We start from the raw sequence: 17,679 nt of genomic DNA, 5'->3' as shown, positions 1-17,679 counted from the left end.
GCATTTCTACATATGCTCACTTCATATTTTGGAATTTTGACCATATTTAACATAGATATCCGACACAGTATGTAAATAACAGAAAATCACAAAAATCATAATATGTCCCCTTTAAGCATTTATACTGTTGTGTAGCACAGATGCGGATCCCTTTTAAAGGAAGAGTTCAACATTTAGGGAAATGCCTTTTCGCTTTCTTGCTGAGAGTTAGATGAGTTGATCGATATCAGTCTTCTTAAATATGAAGCTACAGACAGGAGACAGTTAACTTATCTTAGCTTATCTTAGCTTAGTATAAAGACTGGAAACGGGGGACATAGCTTGTTAGCCTGGATAAGAAGTATTTTTATTTGATAGTGACAGTAGAGATACAGACGGGAAATATGGGGATGACATGCAACAAAGGTGTATGGCAGGTATCAAACCAGAGATGTTACATTCAGTGTCTTAACCACTCGGCCACTGTACACACACAATTTGTCCATTTTATTCCTCAGTTTTTGTACATATTAAACAATGAAAATACAGTATATTGTGTTTTAGTGAGCTTTAGAGGTGCTGGTAATTTTGTCGCCTTTGAATGGAGTCACACTAGCTGTTTCCCCCTGTTTCTAGTCTTTATGCCAAGCTAACCAGCTATAAAAATAAGTGTATTTGCCAAAATGTCAGACTATTCTTTAAAATATGAAGCTACAGCTAAGAATTGGTTAATTTAGCTTGGCATGAAGACAGGAAGCAGCGAGGAAGTTGCAATACATAACATTCCATAACAATTTTCCAAGACTGTTTCCGGTCTTTATGTAAAGATAAGCTTATAAGCTCCTGGCTTTAGCTTCACATGTAATGGACAGACATGAGAGTGGTGTTGATTTCCTCCTGCAACTCTCAGCAAGAAAGTAAGGACACATATTTCCCAAAATGTGGAACTATTTCTCCCATGAACGTCCTTCGCAGAGTCTCAGTTTGAAATGCTTGTTGTGAAAAAGGAACAGGCTCTAACTTTCATACATTTAAGCGGCATGATTTGGATAAATATAATGTGTTTAGCATCATAAATAATAATTTTGTCTGTCGGAAAAACCCCTCAATGTTTGGCCAAAGAGAAATCGAGCTTGAAGCTACAGACACAAAGTATCAGAGTCTGTGGATGACTGGCTGGAGTTCAGGCTTATGAATAATTCAGTTTAATATGACATGAACCATGAATCAGTTTGTCATGCTGATGCTACCTTGTTATGCCAATCAAGCACTGCGAGTTTCAACATGTGAAAGTATTCAGCTTCTTCTTTTTTTCAGGGCTCAACTGAAAGTAATTGCTCAATTTCTTATTACTTCAGTTTTCTTCTTTTGTTTGTATTCAGAGGTAGTGTTGTTCGGAGCGTTTTCGCCTCTTTACCAATAAAGTAAAGTCATCGATGTTCCATACTGATTAAATTTAAATGTGATGGTTTCACATTCACTATGATGGGAAGGAGTGCTTTGCATAGCTGATATGCTGGAAGGGCTGGCCGGGTTTATTGATGGTTAGTCTAGTTATGGTTTTTCTTTCCTCCTTCCTTGTGTTATTTGTATTTTTTGTGAGTGTGTTTTATTTATTATATTTGTTGTAATTATTTCAATGCATTTTAGGTTTAATTGCAAATAAATGTGACATATAAATGACATTGGTCTGTCTGTAAAATCATGAAAAAACGTGCATAGCAAGAGGTCTGACTTCTGTGCCTGCTCTGACAGAGCGAGTACGTGCGTGATTGTGTGTTTATGTATTTCAGAGGCAGCTGTTTGGCATTGAGGCTCCGACTTCTGTGGAACTGACTGGTTTGAGGAAATACTTTAATAGCTACACTCTGCAGGGTCGCAGAAATGTACGTCACACACACACACACACACACACACACATATACACGTACATCTTCTGTTAAATATGAATATTTATAAAGTTCACACATATCAAGCTCCCACAGTCACAGAAGTGTCCTCGTCTGCTCTTTTACAGTGTGTCATGGCTACTTATGGGATCCTGGTTGTAACAGCAGCTGCCTACTTGATGCACAGACGGAACAAAAATGAAAACCACACGTCTAGCTCCACAGCCTGAAGTATCAACCTCTTACAATAACGTTTATATTTGCATTATTTATAATGTGAGATATGTGACACTGCCTCTGAGTGAGTGTGACTGCTAAAATCTGTACTTTGTGAATAAACTCATATCTAAACGCTTCATGGGGTCTGATTATTATTCAGTGTTATGATGAGCAGTCACACTGGTTACCATGGTATCATGGTGTGTGCAGTAAAGTTGTTTCCCCACAAGGTGTCAAACTGCCTTTGAAAGTGCAACCAAACTGTTCTGTTTTTATTCGAAATCCTACAAGATTTTGTAAGAGTGTTAGGCTAGTTGTCGTGATCATGACCAAAAAGGCCACATTTATGAATGTTTCAAGGTTTTACTGTTTGAATAATTTGTAAATGTAATCACTTCTGAGCATGTTGTTTGTGTGAGATACAGTATTTATTGTCCCTGAGGGAAAAAAATACAAGGTTCACACAATATAGGTAGATAATCTCCATATGTAAAGACAATAAAATACACTATTGTACCACTGGTACATAAGGTTTACATTATTCCTAAAATAATAAAGAGCAGAGAATGATAAATGGAATAAAAATGTTTAAAAACAGATGTATAAAGGAGGCAGAATCCATATATCAGATATCCAGTTAAATGAAAAGTCTTATTGTAGTGGGTAGACATCCTAGTCCATAAAAATGACCTATAAAAAAATGAACAATAAAAAGATTACAGATCACACAGGGTCTTTGTTTAGCAGGCTCATGGATGTGGGGACAAAGGAGAGCTCAGAATACTTCGTGGATAGATGTGTATGTGCTCTCTGCATCTTTTTATTTTTTTTATCAGTGGATATGTAAGTCCGAACATTAAGACAAGATATGAAGGTAAGTCTGAAACGTTTTTTAAACTGTCATGAAGGTCTGATAATGCTAGTGTATTGATAATGCTAGTGTATTGATAATGATAGTGTATTGATAATGATAGTGTATTTATTATCATTTTTATATTGTTATATGTGCATTCACACGCGCCCAGGGGGGAAAAAAATGGAAATAAGTATTGTGTTATATCTGATGCACTACATTTATTGTACACTGTCCTTGTTTTAAATAAACCAATACATGAAATTAAATGAAATCATTATAACGGATTATTTGAAAAACATTAATCTTGCATCAGATTATTTTGCATTTTCAGCATGTGATGATCTGTGCGGTTTTCTTGTTAAATGTGCTTAAATAAGTAAAAATGTGCTACACACACACACACACATAACCACACACACACACACACACACACACAAACCACACACAAATGCACAACCATTGATGGCAGATCACGTGATTTAAGGGAAATCTAGCGAGCAAAGTGAAAGCGAAAGTACAACAGCTACCACCTGAACGTTAGTGTGTGTGTGTGTGTGTGTGTGTCTGTGTGTGTCTGTGTGTGTCTGTGTGTGTGTATGCGCGCGCGCCTCCGCATCAACTACATATAGCTGCGCGCGTGCACCGATGCCTGTAAATGAACTAAATCCTGCACGCAGCCGGGGAGCATTACTGTCTGCTGAAGCCTAATTTCATCAACAAGCTCTGAAATAACGGCTCCGCCTTCCAACTCACCAAAACTTAAACCGAAAGTACGATGTTACCTCTCAAGTCGAGCTGCGATCTTCTGCAGACACACTGCATTGCATTTCACTCCAGTTTGGACTCAAACACACACCGAGCTGTCAGTTATTAGCATGTAAGTACGCTTTTGAGTTTAATTAATTATGCAATGATCAATTAAACTTAATAAATTACATGTCATTTTTTGTGCTGAATCATTCATCTAGACCCAACAGGTTGCATCATTTTTGATCCAGAAACACACAAATGAGTCAGAGCTGGACTCTCTTACAGTTTTAATTGATGCATTTTGAAAGATTTTTTTTAAAAAAAATTAATAAATAAACAGGCATATTTAGATTTCAGCCAGATGTGGGAGGTTATGAAAACTTTAACAGCCACGTCAACTCCTGTTTTTGGATTAAAACCATAACAAAGTCAACGTTATCAGCATGTCATGAGTTTCAGTTTAATTTACATACATTGTAAATGTGTTTTACTACATAAAAATGTGCAGTACAAATGACAGAATGATTTCTGTAATGTAAAGATTAGGTCAAGTTTTGTTTTTTAACACTTTCCTGGCACCTGAACTGCAGTCCATCAACGTTTTGACATTTTGACACGTTTTTTTTTTTTTTTTGTCATTGTCACTGATGTCCAGCAAACTGGACCTGAAATTAAACAGTGACTGTGTGGCTGAATTTCTGCCCTTTAGCTTTAATTTCAGGGTGTTTTCATCAACTCTGGGTGAACAAAGCAGGGATCGTATTTCTCCGTTATTGTCCTGCTGCTTTGTTTAACAATTTAGGGGACGTATGAAAAGGTTTATACACTGTGAATGTGTAAAAACTCTCAAATCAATCAGTCAATCAATTGAAATGGATTCTTATAGCAGCTTTCATACATGTTAGTCCAGTTCAAAGTGCCTAAGTGCTTAAGTTAACCCTTAAACCTTAAAGTCATTGTTTCATTTAAAATTCAGAGAACTGGAGTACAAAGCTGTAACAACAGAAATGATCCTGTTATAATACTTTCAGACACCGAGGAAAAACATCCCAGAGATACGTAACTGTAAACCAGTAAAACTGGACACAGTCTAGTTTCAATATATTGGGACTAAGTGAGCAGCACAGAGTACAACTTCAGTGACATATTTCCTTGCAATCTTCCTCATTTAAATAAAACTCAAGATCCACAGTTGGTTGTTTTTTTTGTTGTTTTTTTTTTTTGACGGAGAAAGTGAAAGCTTTCGTGTGTGATTATGTTACATCCGCCCTTCCCAGTCATTGATGAAGAAGTGCTTTATTGTCAGTCACATGAGTTATCACTCTCCAATAGGCAGGCGGGCACACACACACACGCCCGCACACGCACACACACACACACATATTATGTTGACTGGTGAGGGATTAAAGGATAAGGATGTTCCTTAGTGTTAACAAATCTCATGTGCAGAGCCAAACCAACAATGACAAGTAATGTGTGTGTGAATCCAAAACTTCATATATCTTATTCCTCTGTGCTGTAGACTTCCGCTGTTGGCAAAAAGCTATTAAAAGCACATCAATGAGTCACACTGTGGCACAGGGTTCATTTTCCTTCAACACACCAGAGTTTTGTTACAGTAGTTTATTTAGAAATGGCTCCAAAGACGTATACCAGCGATGTAAGCTGCACCTAATGACTGCTTTCATTATTGGTTAATCTGTTGATTATTTTCTCGATTAATCGATTAGTTGTTCGGTCTATGAAATGTCAGAAAATGGTGAAAAAATGTCAACCCCTTTTTCCTAAAGTCCAACGTGACGTCTTCAGATGTCTTGTTTTGGTCCACAAGCCAAAGATATTCAGTTTACTGTCATAGAAGACTAAAGAAACCAGAAAATATCCACATTGGAGAAGCTGGAATCAGAGAATTTTATTTCTTAAAAAATGATTCGAAATGATTTATGGATTATCAAGATAGTTGCCCGTTAATTTAATAGTTGGCAACTAATCAATTGATCGTTGCAGCTGTACAGCGATCACATTTTCAGCGTCAGGAGAACATTTCCTCTTACGCAAGACGCCACTGAGCATGTGTGGGAATGCTGCTCAGTTTACAGAGTATCGCTAGATTCTTGTGCTACATCACAACTGAAGTTATTTGAGAATATTTATAATGTAGCACAAAGTCAAGAGGTTTTTAATAAACAATGGAGGTCTACAGCACAGAGGAATGAGATATATCAGGCATTGGATACACAATATGTTTTGGTTCTGCACATGAGATTTGTTGACAATAACAAAAACAAATAAAATTTCCAGCATTATGCTTCAAATCTGATTGTTTGTGTTTCAGCTCCCTCAAGGACACATGAGCAGATTGAGCCTCTGCTCTTTTCCGGTACTCTGTGATAATGCTGATGAATCTTGATTAAAGATCATAAGCTGATCTTTAAGCAACATGGAGTCTCAAAGAGGACTGAGCAGCAGGTGACCAGACCCCTGAGAGGATAATGGAGGATCTGCCGATGAACAGAGGAGGAACTGGTGCAACAGGTGGCCACGAAGAGGATTCTCCATTGTAGGATGGTCAGAGACAATATTGATAGAACAGTAGTACAGAACCTAAAACAGAACCGTGCAGCTGAGACACAGAACCAGAGTCAGCCCCCTGAAGAGCCCGCAAGACCCGAACAAGCCCAGAGTCCAGAGAGAGTCAAACCAGAGGGCCAAGAGCAGAAGACGAGGCAGCTAGATCCACTGCACTGGAAGCAACTCCTCACTCAACACGACTCAGAGGAAGAACCTGAAACTTGGCACCAAGTTAGTGTTTCTTTGACTGTTTGTACTTTCTATAAATTTTATTCTTTTTAATTAAACTGTTTTCAGATGTGGATTTTTAAACAGCAGGAAGTCAGATGTCAATCGAGAGATTTCTGTCTTACTGTTTATTTTATGTGAAAAAAACACCATAGATACACTTTCCAGTATTTGGAAACACTATTTTTAAACATTGGTTACGAGATGACTCATCACTTTTAAGACCCTTGATATATTTTCCATAATTAACTTGTATTTTAGACAGAGGTGTGGGATGTGTGAACATGTAGGTTTTTTGTTCCAGCCTTTTCCGATAATACTTATACTAATACTTATACTAATACTAGTACTAATGATAATATGAATAATAACAATAATAGTAATAATAATAAATATTCTCATAATTCATAGTATTATTTTGTCATTATGCAGGTGTAGACTTTTATTCCAGCCAACTGCTGTTAACAATAATTGTACTAATACAACTAAAAATGAACCACAAGCATGTAACAAGTGTATGCATGAATTTTAACCACTGACTAACAAGATGTGATGTGTCTGCTATGTTTGGATAGTTTATGATAAAATATAGACTTTGCACATCAGTTTATCTGATGAAGAAAACAAACCCACACACTACATCATCTCAGGGAAACTCAGTCAGCAAAAGTCCTTTAGAATTTATTTTTATTTTCCTCATAAATCTGACCTTTAATCTGCAGAAACTTCTATTACAAATTGATCAACACTGTGAAGAGCATTAGTAGTAGTATTTGTAGTAGGAGTTATGCTATTACATTATTGTTATTGTTACTATTATTGTTACTATTATTATTATTATCATTATTATTATTATTATTATTATTATTATTATTAGACATTCTCAGACAACCAGAAGAATTACATAATATGGTCAATAAATGGTCCTAAAGCAAAAACATAAAGTGTTAAAACTAAATGTGAAACTAAAAATGAAGTTGAAGTATCGAAGGTACAACAGTAGATTTAATTTATTCTGGGACGTTCTTCCAGACTTCCTGGTTGCGCTTTTAGTCTTAAGTACTAATTAACTGACAAGAGAAATTCTTAGATTAAATTAATAATCATAATTATTATTGTAATTATTATAATAATAATCTGTTTACATTCCCACTGGACTTTGGATACACAACTACATCATCAGGATTCTTTCTTGACTCACAAACTGTTGTTATTGATTTCCAAAATCTTGATGATATTTTTTTTTTTTTTTTTTTTTTTTTTTTTTTTACATCAAATTGATTTAAAAAAACAAACAAAACACATCAACACAAATAAAGACACTGTGTGTGAAATCCTGGCTACACAACAAAAACAGAAAAGTTTAAAACATCAAAACAGTTTGAAGTTTTTCAGAGTCACTTTTTCTAAATTGTTTCAAAGTTGGGAATCCTCGATAGGTGTTTTTAGGAGTTTTTTGAGGATATTCTCTGGATCTTTGTGAATGTAGCCCAAAGTGATTTCAACATCAGGACAGAAACCAGCCACTGAAGTCAACTGTGTTTGTGTTTGATTTGAATAAAAAGAACAGACTGATTTATACATATAACAAGTTTTTAAAGTTTTTATCAAGTACAACACATGTCTTCTCAGTGTTAAAAAAATAATTTCCACTTTTTTTTTTTCCACTGCAGCGAGTGTCCAGAGCTGATGCTGAGAGTTTGCCCACACACCTCCGTCCATTCAGCAGCTCTGCAGAGTATAAACTTGTGAAATACACTTATCAGCAGCTCCAGTACAGTGGCTACTACTGGGGGCCGATGACAATGGAGGAAGCACATGAAATACTCACACACGTACCTCTGGGCACCTTCCTCATCAGGTAATCCGCCACTTTCATTTAAATTTTTAAGGATTGTTTTATTTGTTTTGAATGTTGTTTCTTCCCTAGATACCCAGAAAGTTCTGCTTTTAATTATCTGGTTAAATAAAGGTTCAATTAAATAAAACAAAAAATAAATAAATTACACCCAGTGATTTAAAGTTCACCTGGTACTGTTTACTGTATTTATGATGTAAAACATGTATAACTTACTATAAATTGGAGTTACATTCATCATGACTTTCATTGGTAACACTTTACTTTAACCTCCCCTATTTATCTATAATATAAGCATATAATAAATAGTTTGAAACACATTATAATTTAGTTATAAGCACATATAACGACATTTTAAACTTGTATTACTGTACAGACTTTTCAACTATTATAGCTTCTCCTATGAAAACATATTTTATTTCATTACAACTTATATTATCTATAATTAATGATATTATATTGCGCTTCATTATCTTTTTTTGTATCTCAGAACTTTATTCAAGTGGACAAATCACATGTACAAAACAGAAGTGAAGTAAAGCCACCAGGAGATAAAAAGCAAAGCTAATAAATAAGGCCTAATTAAAAAATAGCTTATAAATAAAATAAAGTAGTGAATAATACAGTTACTTTAAGAAAATATTACGTAAAAGAAAAGTTGGGAGAACAAGTTTAACTGCTTTGTTATTGTTAGAGGGTTTCATTTTTAAAGGAAATGAAGCAGCTTATCTTAATTACATTTGCTCTTATGCACGTAACGTAAGTAGTGTTCGGGTTTATATATCATTTATTTATTTTATTGTCGACATGAAATCTAAGCAGCACATGTTGAAAACACAAAACAAATACAGGAAGGATATAATCAACAATGAAAGCTCTGATATCAGGCCAAACGTGTGACACGAGAGCAGTTACACAACAAGTGAAAAGCACTTTCATTAGCAACTCATAAAAGCTGCAGTTATCAACAATGTCACTTTTAAATCTCGTTCAAATAAAGGTTAGTTTGGTAATATATTAATTTAAAGCTTGAAAGAGATTTCTTTAACTTTATTAGTTATTGTAAATTAATGATGGAAGCTTCAGATCTTCTCCAAGTGAAGGTTTTGAACCAGATTATTCCAATAAGATTCTTCATTATTACACAAAGAGGTGTTGCTGTTTATCATCTGCTTCACTAGGAGGAGTTAACTTATACCTAAGTACATTATAGCGTGTTATAAACCATTTATTAAATGCAGTAGTAGACCGTGGAGTCTCGCACTGGGCCTTCAATAGTCAGATTGATGACCCCGTCACTCACACACACACACAAAGCACACTTATCGCCAGCAATTAAAATCGAAACAATATGCAAACTACGTCATTAATTCCACATTAAAATAAGTCCATTACAGAATTGCCTTCCACCACCTTTTAACTCATGTGCTCAAACCAACGATGCAAACCTGGTTATTTCTCCCACTGAGACAAATGCATCAGCAGAACTGCCAACCCGGCCTTCTGATGCCGTAGACATTTGCTCATGTTGTTCAGCAAACAAAAGGAAGGATTTTTTGTGTAGTTTTGTGAGCTCACCAAAACCAAACCACCAAACCAAATTCCTGGGAACTATGTTGAAATCAAAACATTTTTTAAAAATAAAATAAATAATTTCAAGAACTTATTCTATTCTATTATTTTAACATAACATTATAATTACTCATTTGGAATATTTTATTAACTAAAAATTACACCTTTCAAAAATGGTCGGGCCCTGAAGGCCCTGACTGACCTCCTCTGATTAAATATTTATACACTGTTTAATATGTGTAAGTGTCATCTATTGTATTCACTTATATTGGGTATATTTGAGGTAATGTTTAATTTATCTTATTCTATTTTAATTTCCCTATGTACCTATTTTTGTGGTTTAAAATCGACAAGTCTGTATATTGTCATCCTGTACTAATTTTCATCTCTTGACCAAGTCCAATTATATTTCCTATAAAAAATATTATATATTACGTAGAAAGTGACTGTTTATTGCTTTGGTGTTGCAGAGACAGCGGTCAGCCGGATGTTTTCTTCACTCTGAGTTACCAAAGCAATGACGGCCCGACTAGCGTTCGTGTCATGGTGAACAACCTGCTCTTCAGTCTGCATGGCAGCCACAAGACTTTTGCTTCACTCTTCGCTCTGCTCGATTATTACACCGGCTCTTCCTGTAAGCTGACCGAGCCGTATCGCAGGCAGCGGCCGGAGAGCCTGAAGCAGATGTGCAGGAGGGCTTTTATACGCACTTATGGAGCAGACAGTACATGCACCTTACCTGGACTCAGTAATCAAATGAAAGAATATGTTCGTGCCTATCCTTATCATATATAGTATGTAATAGTTAGTCAATCAGTCAGTCAGTCAGTCATCATAAGAAAAATCAACATTACAGTTTACACACATCATTACACAGCGATGAAAGACAGAGATACATGAAGTGCAACACAACAACGACAGGCAAAACAACATGAAAACAAGACTCATAGTTCCATTAGCGAGTCACCATATTTAGGACTGCTAAATGTAATGTATATTTATGTATAGAGTTCATGTATGACGATGTTTGTGTTACAGCTTGAGTATTTGATCTGCAAGTTATTCACAGCTGGTTTGCACACTTAACAAAACTGTATGTGCAGAGTTATATGTGGCTCATATAGTATTTGTTTGAATAATAACATTTACAAGCACAGATCCTCACTTCTTATCTGTGGATACGAAACCAGTTTCAACAAATCCTGTGTATATGCTGCACTGTTGCCTCTTTAATACATATCAGTACTCCATCAAAATGTAAAAATCTGCTGCTGTTTAAAGCTGCATTAATTGATTTGAAAAAATCTGATATATTACCAGTTTATAAAGTTGCGAACAGTTGCCTACTTACTAGGAATGGAGCCGAATCTGAATATGGTATCATAGCTCACATAGTAGGTTTTTACAGATATTTATTTTGTACAAATATTTTAAAATATTTAAAATAAACTCTCAATGAGTCACATCCACCTGCACATTTTCTTATTTAGGCATCACCCCCGGAGTCAGGGGTGTTCCCTAGAGATAAAGCTGAGCTACAGACACATGCAAAGTGCTTAAAAGGGACTCTCCATAACCTGCTGTTTCCCTTCCCCTTTCCACAATGTTAGGTTGTAAAATATAGGCAAAAAATTAAAAGTTCAAAGCAATAATGACTTTTGAAGTTCTTCCCTACAACTTACTCGCTGTGCTGCCTCTGTGTGACGGGTGTATAAATAGGTAAAGATCTGTCTATACAATGGTGCAGAGCTGAGTTTTAGCTCAGTAGTCAGCGCAGTCGTCTATGATCTGAGAGACTTCAATTTGAGACCCAGTTTAGGGACCTCCTTCGCAAGATGATTTATTGATGAACACTTATTTTAACATTTTAATATCCTAAAATCAATTTTAATATCCCCCCCCCCCCCCCCCCCCCCCCCCCCCCCCCCCCCAAAAAAAAAGGATTTTTACGCCTATTTGCATTTTTTATTCGAATACAAATACAAATAATTTTGCTGCCTCAACAAATACAGATACAAATACAAATACTGGGAACTCCACATCCCTACTACTACACATCCAACACTCACAATGCAACATTAGGATTTATTTGGAGTTTTTTCTTGCCACATGATGAATGTAAATCTATTCTCTTTTATTGTGCTTTTTACGGAAGCTAAGAGCTGCCAAATTTGCAAGATCATGAGTTAATTAACTCATTATCTCAGGATAACAGGTCTTTTTTTTTATAATGAGACAAATGCCTTACCACTTGTTTTCTTAATGGATAAAAGAGCCTATACTTTAAATAGTTTGTAATCCAGCTAAACTGCACATTTTTTCCAGTATCCAGTTAACAGTATCAGCAGGATTACTGGAATACACACCTCTGAAGTTGCAGCTATAGCCTTCTCATTAAATGAGAAAGACTGATTTGAATAATGTATTAAAATGATCCTGTTATCTTAAGAAAATAACCTTTTGTTTTCTCAAGATAATCTGTCATCCTGAGAAAACATTTTTATAAAGAGATAAAATAAAATGATTGCAACCATGGCTGCTTTTGGCTGCCGTAGTTTTGGTCTCCACCAACTAGTAAGTCAGGTAATTTTGTCTTTTGCTGAAAACGGCTGTATACAGGGGTTGATGAGAGCAGTTGAGACTCAGTTATACAGTAAATGTGTAAAACCAAAACAACCAAAACAAAACAATCTGGTAATATGAAAGTATTGATTAATGCAGTTTTAAAGTCAGGACTTTGATCCACTATTCTTCAACACTTGAAATAATGGTTTTGTATGTGTAGTTACTGTTTTCAGTTGTGGAATAACAAATATTGTACAAGAGTGAGATGCTTTGCAAAATTGTGTTCAGATTAATAAATGTTTTACTCTAAAAAATGCAATTGTAATGGGTGTGTTGCAGGCAGCAGGACTGAAGACCTAAATGCAGACACTGAGCCAGAACAGATATGAAAAGTGACTTTACCAGACACAAGCTCACAGTTTGACACGAGAATGCTGTCCAAACAACACATCCAGAGGGGGAGGGCAGATAGCTGATAACAAACAGAACATTAGGAACAGATGGCTGGACAACATGACGATATGTCAAAGAGAAAGAGCTGGAGAGCTGGTTATCTACTGAGGGACTGAGGTGATAATGAACCATAGACTGTTGGGTTTTTTGGGGGGTTTTTTATTGCATCAAAACATCACTTACAGCATGTGACATTAAGTCAAAAACATAGAACATTTAGGCATCATAGTGTGATAAGGATAACATAACAAATATGGCTCCATTCTCAATAAGACAAAAGTAATAGTAATAAAATAAATATATATATAGCATAAATAACATGTATGAAGAAGATAATATAAAATATTAACAGAGAAGTTAGGAAATAAAATCAGATTTCTTTAAATAATTCTTAAATCAAACTAATTGTGTGAGCACATTTCTCGTTTATAATTTAAATAGACTCAAAATGTTCCTAAATTCAATCCTGAAAATTTCAAACGATGGGCGAGACCTTGGAACTTGGCTTTGTGGATATGAAATTTACCCAGTAAAATTAATAAATTGACATAGTATAGTATTACGTTCTTGTCTCTCAACTTAATTAGATGGTTAAAGAATCCTGATGTGTACTGACATTCATAAAATAAGTGTTTAGTTGTTTTTTCTTCAGTTCATTCCAAATTTATATGGGAGAAGCAATGATGTTTCTCACTGAATATTAGGAAAATGGGAGTAAAAATAATTCCTTATATGTTTATTGGTACATTTTTGAGTTTTTATATTTATTCCGTTAACATGAAAGGCAGGTTCCACTTCCTGTAACTCCTCTTTCCTCTCAGAGCGGCATTTCATCAGCTGAAGGATCCCACGAGGAACAGCATTTATTACCGTTTGATATTCTTTATAAGTGATGGGAAAAGTTTTAGATCTGAGAAATAACTGAAAAAATTCAGAAATAACTGAAAATTTTAGCTTCATCATTTTGTAAGTCTGCAAGATAAATTATATATAATGTTGTAAATATAGTGATTTATTCTTTCTGGTTATGTATTCATTGTTCCATATAATAGTCTTGTTGGGGCAGAAATTATGGACAAAGCATAATGTTGCTGATTGTTGAAATTTTGTGGTAATTTTGTTTCATCATAATTACATAGTAATATAAATTGTAGGCCTCCCATTTTTACAAAAATATTCTGCGGTATAAAGTACCAAAAGGATTCTGGAGCTTTCAAATATTCTTTAATCCATTTTAATTTCACTGTGTAGTTCACATCCATAAAATCCAGTATCCATAAAATCCAGTATCTCCATGCCACCTTCACCCCTTAAATTGTTATTTGAGTTATTCTAATCTCTCTCTCAAAAATCCTTAAACCTTGAAAATGATGGCAATGCAAAATAGGTATTGAAAGCAATTCAACAGCTATAAGAAAAAGAAATGGAGAACTGGGGCAACCTTGGAGATGAATGTTTTACCAAAGCCAAAAGCCTGAAGTGAAGTGAGTAATCTATTAGATCAAGAATCAGCCTTATATTACAACTTATATGTCAACGATGAACCATGGACTGTAAAAAAATATGGAAGTAGCCACCGTGACATCACCCGCTGGTTTCTGAAGAGCAGGTATGAACATGGACACCTCCAGCAGTTGCCATCTTGGCAGCGTATGACTCCGCCTAACTCCCCGGCTAATCCAAAATGGGCAAAGAGGTGGAGCTGAGGTGGGCTGAATAAAGCCTGGTTTTTTAAACCAGGCTTAATTAAGAGCTATTATAAGAGCTCTTATAATACATCCATGCCTGAAACACGCCCACTTAGCTCGACGCTGCCAAGCTAGCTAAGGCTAACAAGCTAGGCTATGTGGCTAACCTTGTGGTCTCCTTTCTCCCGGTTGGTGCCGTCACTGTCGCAGCTTACGTTACTTGAGGTAAGTTAACCTGAAACTATACAACAAAACTTGAAATAATGATTTGTGTTATTGAAATTATACTACACAAGTTTAAAATGCTTCCACGTTTTTTTAGATATATAATTGTGGTAATTTGCAACACTACATTTTGTCGAGACTTGCAGAAATTTGGCCAGTGTTACCGTAAATCAGTGTGAAGCAAACCAATTAACTTGAATTTAGATTCCCTCATTACTTTAGTTTCGAGTTGTTTATTTGGATGTCACTTGATTATACTTTTAAAAAGTTAATGTTAATAAGCTGAGTTGCATGTGAAGGTAGCCATTTCGTATCCTTACAATAAATATTTTATTGATACTGGCTTGCAAAGCCATGATTATTATTGCCACTTTTTTTTTTTTTTTAACATATCAAGGAATTATACCAAACAAGAAATTTGAAAATCTGCAGTTTGATTCTCAGTGTGCATATCAGTTTACATCAAAGATTATAGGTCCCCACACTAGTATTGCAAACTGTGCACATATTTATGGTTTTGACATTGATAGAAATCTTTAGGAGACTGAAACTTATGAGTACTGCTATCGACAGTCCTGTGCAAGATTATTATCTTGAATATGACTGTTGAGAAAGAAAGGCACTTTCATATTTGTTAAAAGATGATTTCTTTCATTATATCAATCCTTGTTGAGGTCATGGCCACCTGTGATGCCTCCACCTGCTACACACAGCATCAACTGTAAGTACCAGTCTTGACTAGTTGACTTTAGAAAGCTGATATTATATTGTCTGTTGTCAAAGGAAAAAAACATTTATTTAAAGACTGACATCTATATTTTAAGGTGTTGCACCCTTGTTCCATTTTACATAACAGTCTTGTCAACATGAAAAACTGAGCCACCCTTTATAGTTAACTTTATATTTTTCATTACCTGAATCATTTATTACATTCACTTATTTTCCTCTCATATTCACAGTGTGGATCATTGGTGACAGCTGTGTCCGGCGTGGTGCCCAGAGAGATGCAGAGACTATGGGAAGAAACCTCAATGTGCCAGATGTCCCTCACATTTGACATGACCATCCTGGACTATAATGAAAGATGGAGTTCATTTCACACCTAGAGGAAATTATATGTTTTTAAGTATTAATTAGCTAATTGCCTTAAAAACCACCTCCAAACACAGTGAACTGCTTACAGTTGGTAGTGTCACTGCTTTTGAATTTTTCCTGTAGGATCCATTTTGTTTGGCCTAAATATGGCCCTGACTGTCACTGCTAATGCTGAGCTTTTATTTTATTTTATTTTAAGTGTAAATATTGTCCACCTTTTTGCATTTTATTCCCCTTTATTTGAAACATTTAAGGGTTAGTCTATGATATCTTCTAGTTCACATTTCAATCAATTCTATTTTGTCTTCAATACTGACTGAAAATGTTAGATTTCTCATTCAAATCTGACTATAAATTGAAAGGCAAGGCAAGGCAAGTTTATTTGTATTGTACATTTCAACAACAAGGCAATTCAAAGTGCTTTACATAGAGCATAAAAGACATCAAGACAGAATATAAAAGCAACACAAGTAAAAAATACATTTAAATACACATAAAAAGTGTTAAATTTGGAAATAAAAAGCTTAAAAAATAATAAGACAGATAAAACAAGAGAATAATAGTAAAATTTGGTTTAATAAAAGGCAGTGCAAACAGAAAAGTCTTCAGCTGTGATTTAAAAGAACTGAGAGTTTCAGAAGACCTGTAGTTTTCTGGGAGTTTGTTCCAGATATGTGGAGCATAAAAACTGAACGCTGCTCCTCCGTGTTTAGTTTTTACTCTGGGGACAAGTAAATCATACAATACAGATAAAATATTATTAATGCTCAACTCTTTTGCCAAGGCATAGAAGTCTAGCTTGAGTGGAAAGTGAAAATATTCCCACACAACGTTTCAGACTTCTGACCTTTCTCAAGACATTGTCTTGAAATGTCTTTAGAAAGGTCAGAGGACCGAAACATTGATGTATTATTATGCAGAGTCCATTTCTGTGTGTGCGGGAGTATTTTCACTTTCTATTTGAAAATAACTACGGAGCCTTTCACCCAGCAGAGAGCCTAAGAAGGTTCTGGAGATTCCCTTTTGTTTGTTGCTCTCTTAGAAGTCTAGTTTAAACACAGGAGAATGTGACTCATCCAAACAAACCAGATGGTCCAGTGCTGGATTAAAGGGCTCAAAGTGCAAAAACAAAGAATTACCTGCACACTCAATAGTTTGCAACATTGCAAAATCTGAGAAGGTGTTACTCAGTTAGTAAAGTAAACTTTATTTATAAAGCGCCTTTCAAAACCAGAGTTACAAGGTGCTGTACAATGCAAACAATTGAGAGAAAAATAAAATTGAATAAAAGAAAGTGAATGAAAAAAAGTTTAACAACATGGAATATCAATATAAAAACAATAAAACCATAAAGAGGGTGGGGTCCACAAGTGCGAAAGCAGTATTATGTCTTGTGAAACAAGTGATGTTGTTCTGGCTGCTTTTCTTTCCTTTGGAGAAAGAGAAAGCAGTCGGCACAGCAGTGTCCTCCAGGAATGTCCTTCCCTAATAAAAATCACAAGAAACATAAAAATGATTGCAAAGTGGCTGTTATTCATAAAAGAGGTTTGTGTGTTTAAGTTCTGCGGATATTCAACTTTGTACTTGAATGTGGTTTTAGATTTAACAGTAAACCACCAAGACTGTTGGAGTATGAATGTACAGTGTGCAGTTCATCCACATTAAAATTATTGTTGCAGTTAAAAGAATATTTAACTGTTCTCAAAGCTTACCGGTCATAACTTTACAGCT

General features: G+C 35.3%; 1 protein-coding gene and 1 long non-coding RNA gene across 2 annotated transcripts; both read left to right on the top strand.

The window, feature by feature from the left end:
• Positions 1-3,505: 3,505 nt before the first annotated feature.
• On the top strand, positions 3,506-11,826 carry LOC121881887 (suppressor of cytokine signaling 1-like). Its single transcript, XM_042389686.1, has 4 exons — positions 3,506-3,820; positions 6,029-6,495; positions 8,166-8,353; positions 10,393-11,826. Exons 2-4 carry the CDS (start codon positions 6,259-6,261, stop codon positions 10,715-10,717), a joined length of 750 nt encoding a protein of 249 aa, XP_042245620.1. The 5' UTR covers positions 3,506-3,820; positions 6,029-6,258; the 3' UTR covers positions 10,718-11,826.
• Positions 11,827-13,748: 1,922 nt separating this feature from the next.
• LOC121884254 lies at positions 13,749-16,382 on the top strand. Its single transcript, XR_006092319.1, has 3 exons — positions 13,749-14,853; positions 15,528-15,574; positions 15,813-16,382. It is a non-coding gene; the product is annotated as an uncharacterized LOC121884254 (long non-coding RNA).
• Positions 16,383-17,679: the final 1,297 nt, after the last annotated feature.

Source organism: Thunnus maccoyii, chromosome 2, assembly GCF_910596095.1.
Source record: "Thunnus maccoyii chromosome 2, fThuMac1.1, whole genome shotgun sequence".
Taxonomy (NCBI): Eukaryota; Metazoa; Chordata; class Actinopteri; order Scombriformes; family Scombridae; genus Thunnus; species Thunnus maccoyii.
This window is presented reverse-complemented; position numbering and strand designations above follow the sequence as displayed.

Bases quoted from the DNA above. Each gene is read 5' to 3' on its own strand.
- LOC121881887 (XM_042389686.1), top strand. From the start codon at position 6,259: ATGGTCAGAGACAATATTGATAGAACAGTAGTACAGAACCTAAAACAG. The intron at 6,496-8,165 runs GTTAGTGTTTCT...TTTCCACTGCAG, and splicing joins AACCTGAAACTTGGCACCAA to CGAGTGTCCAGAGCTGATGC. The intron at 8,354-10,392 runs GTAATCCGCCAC...TTGGTGTTGCAG, and splicing joins CTGGGCACCTTCCTCATCAG to AGACAGCGGTCAGCCGGATG.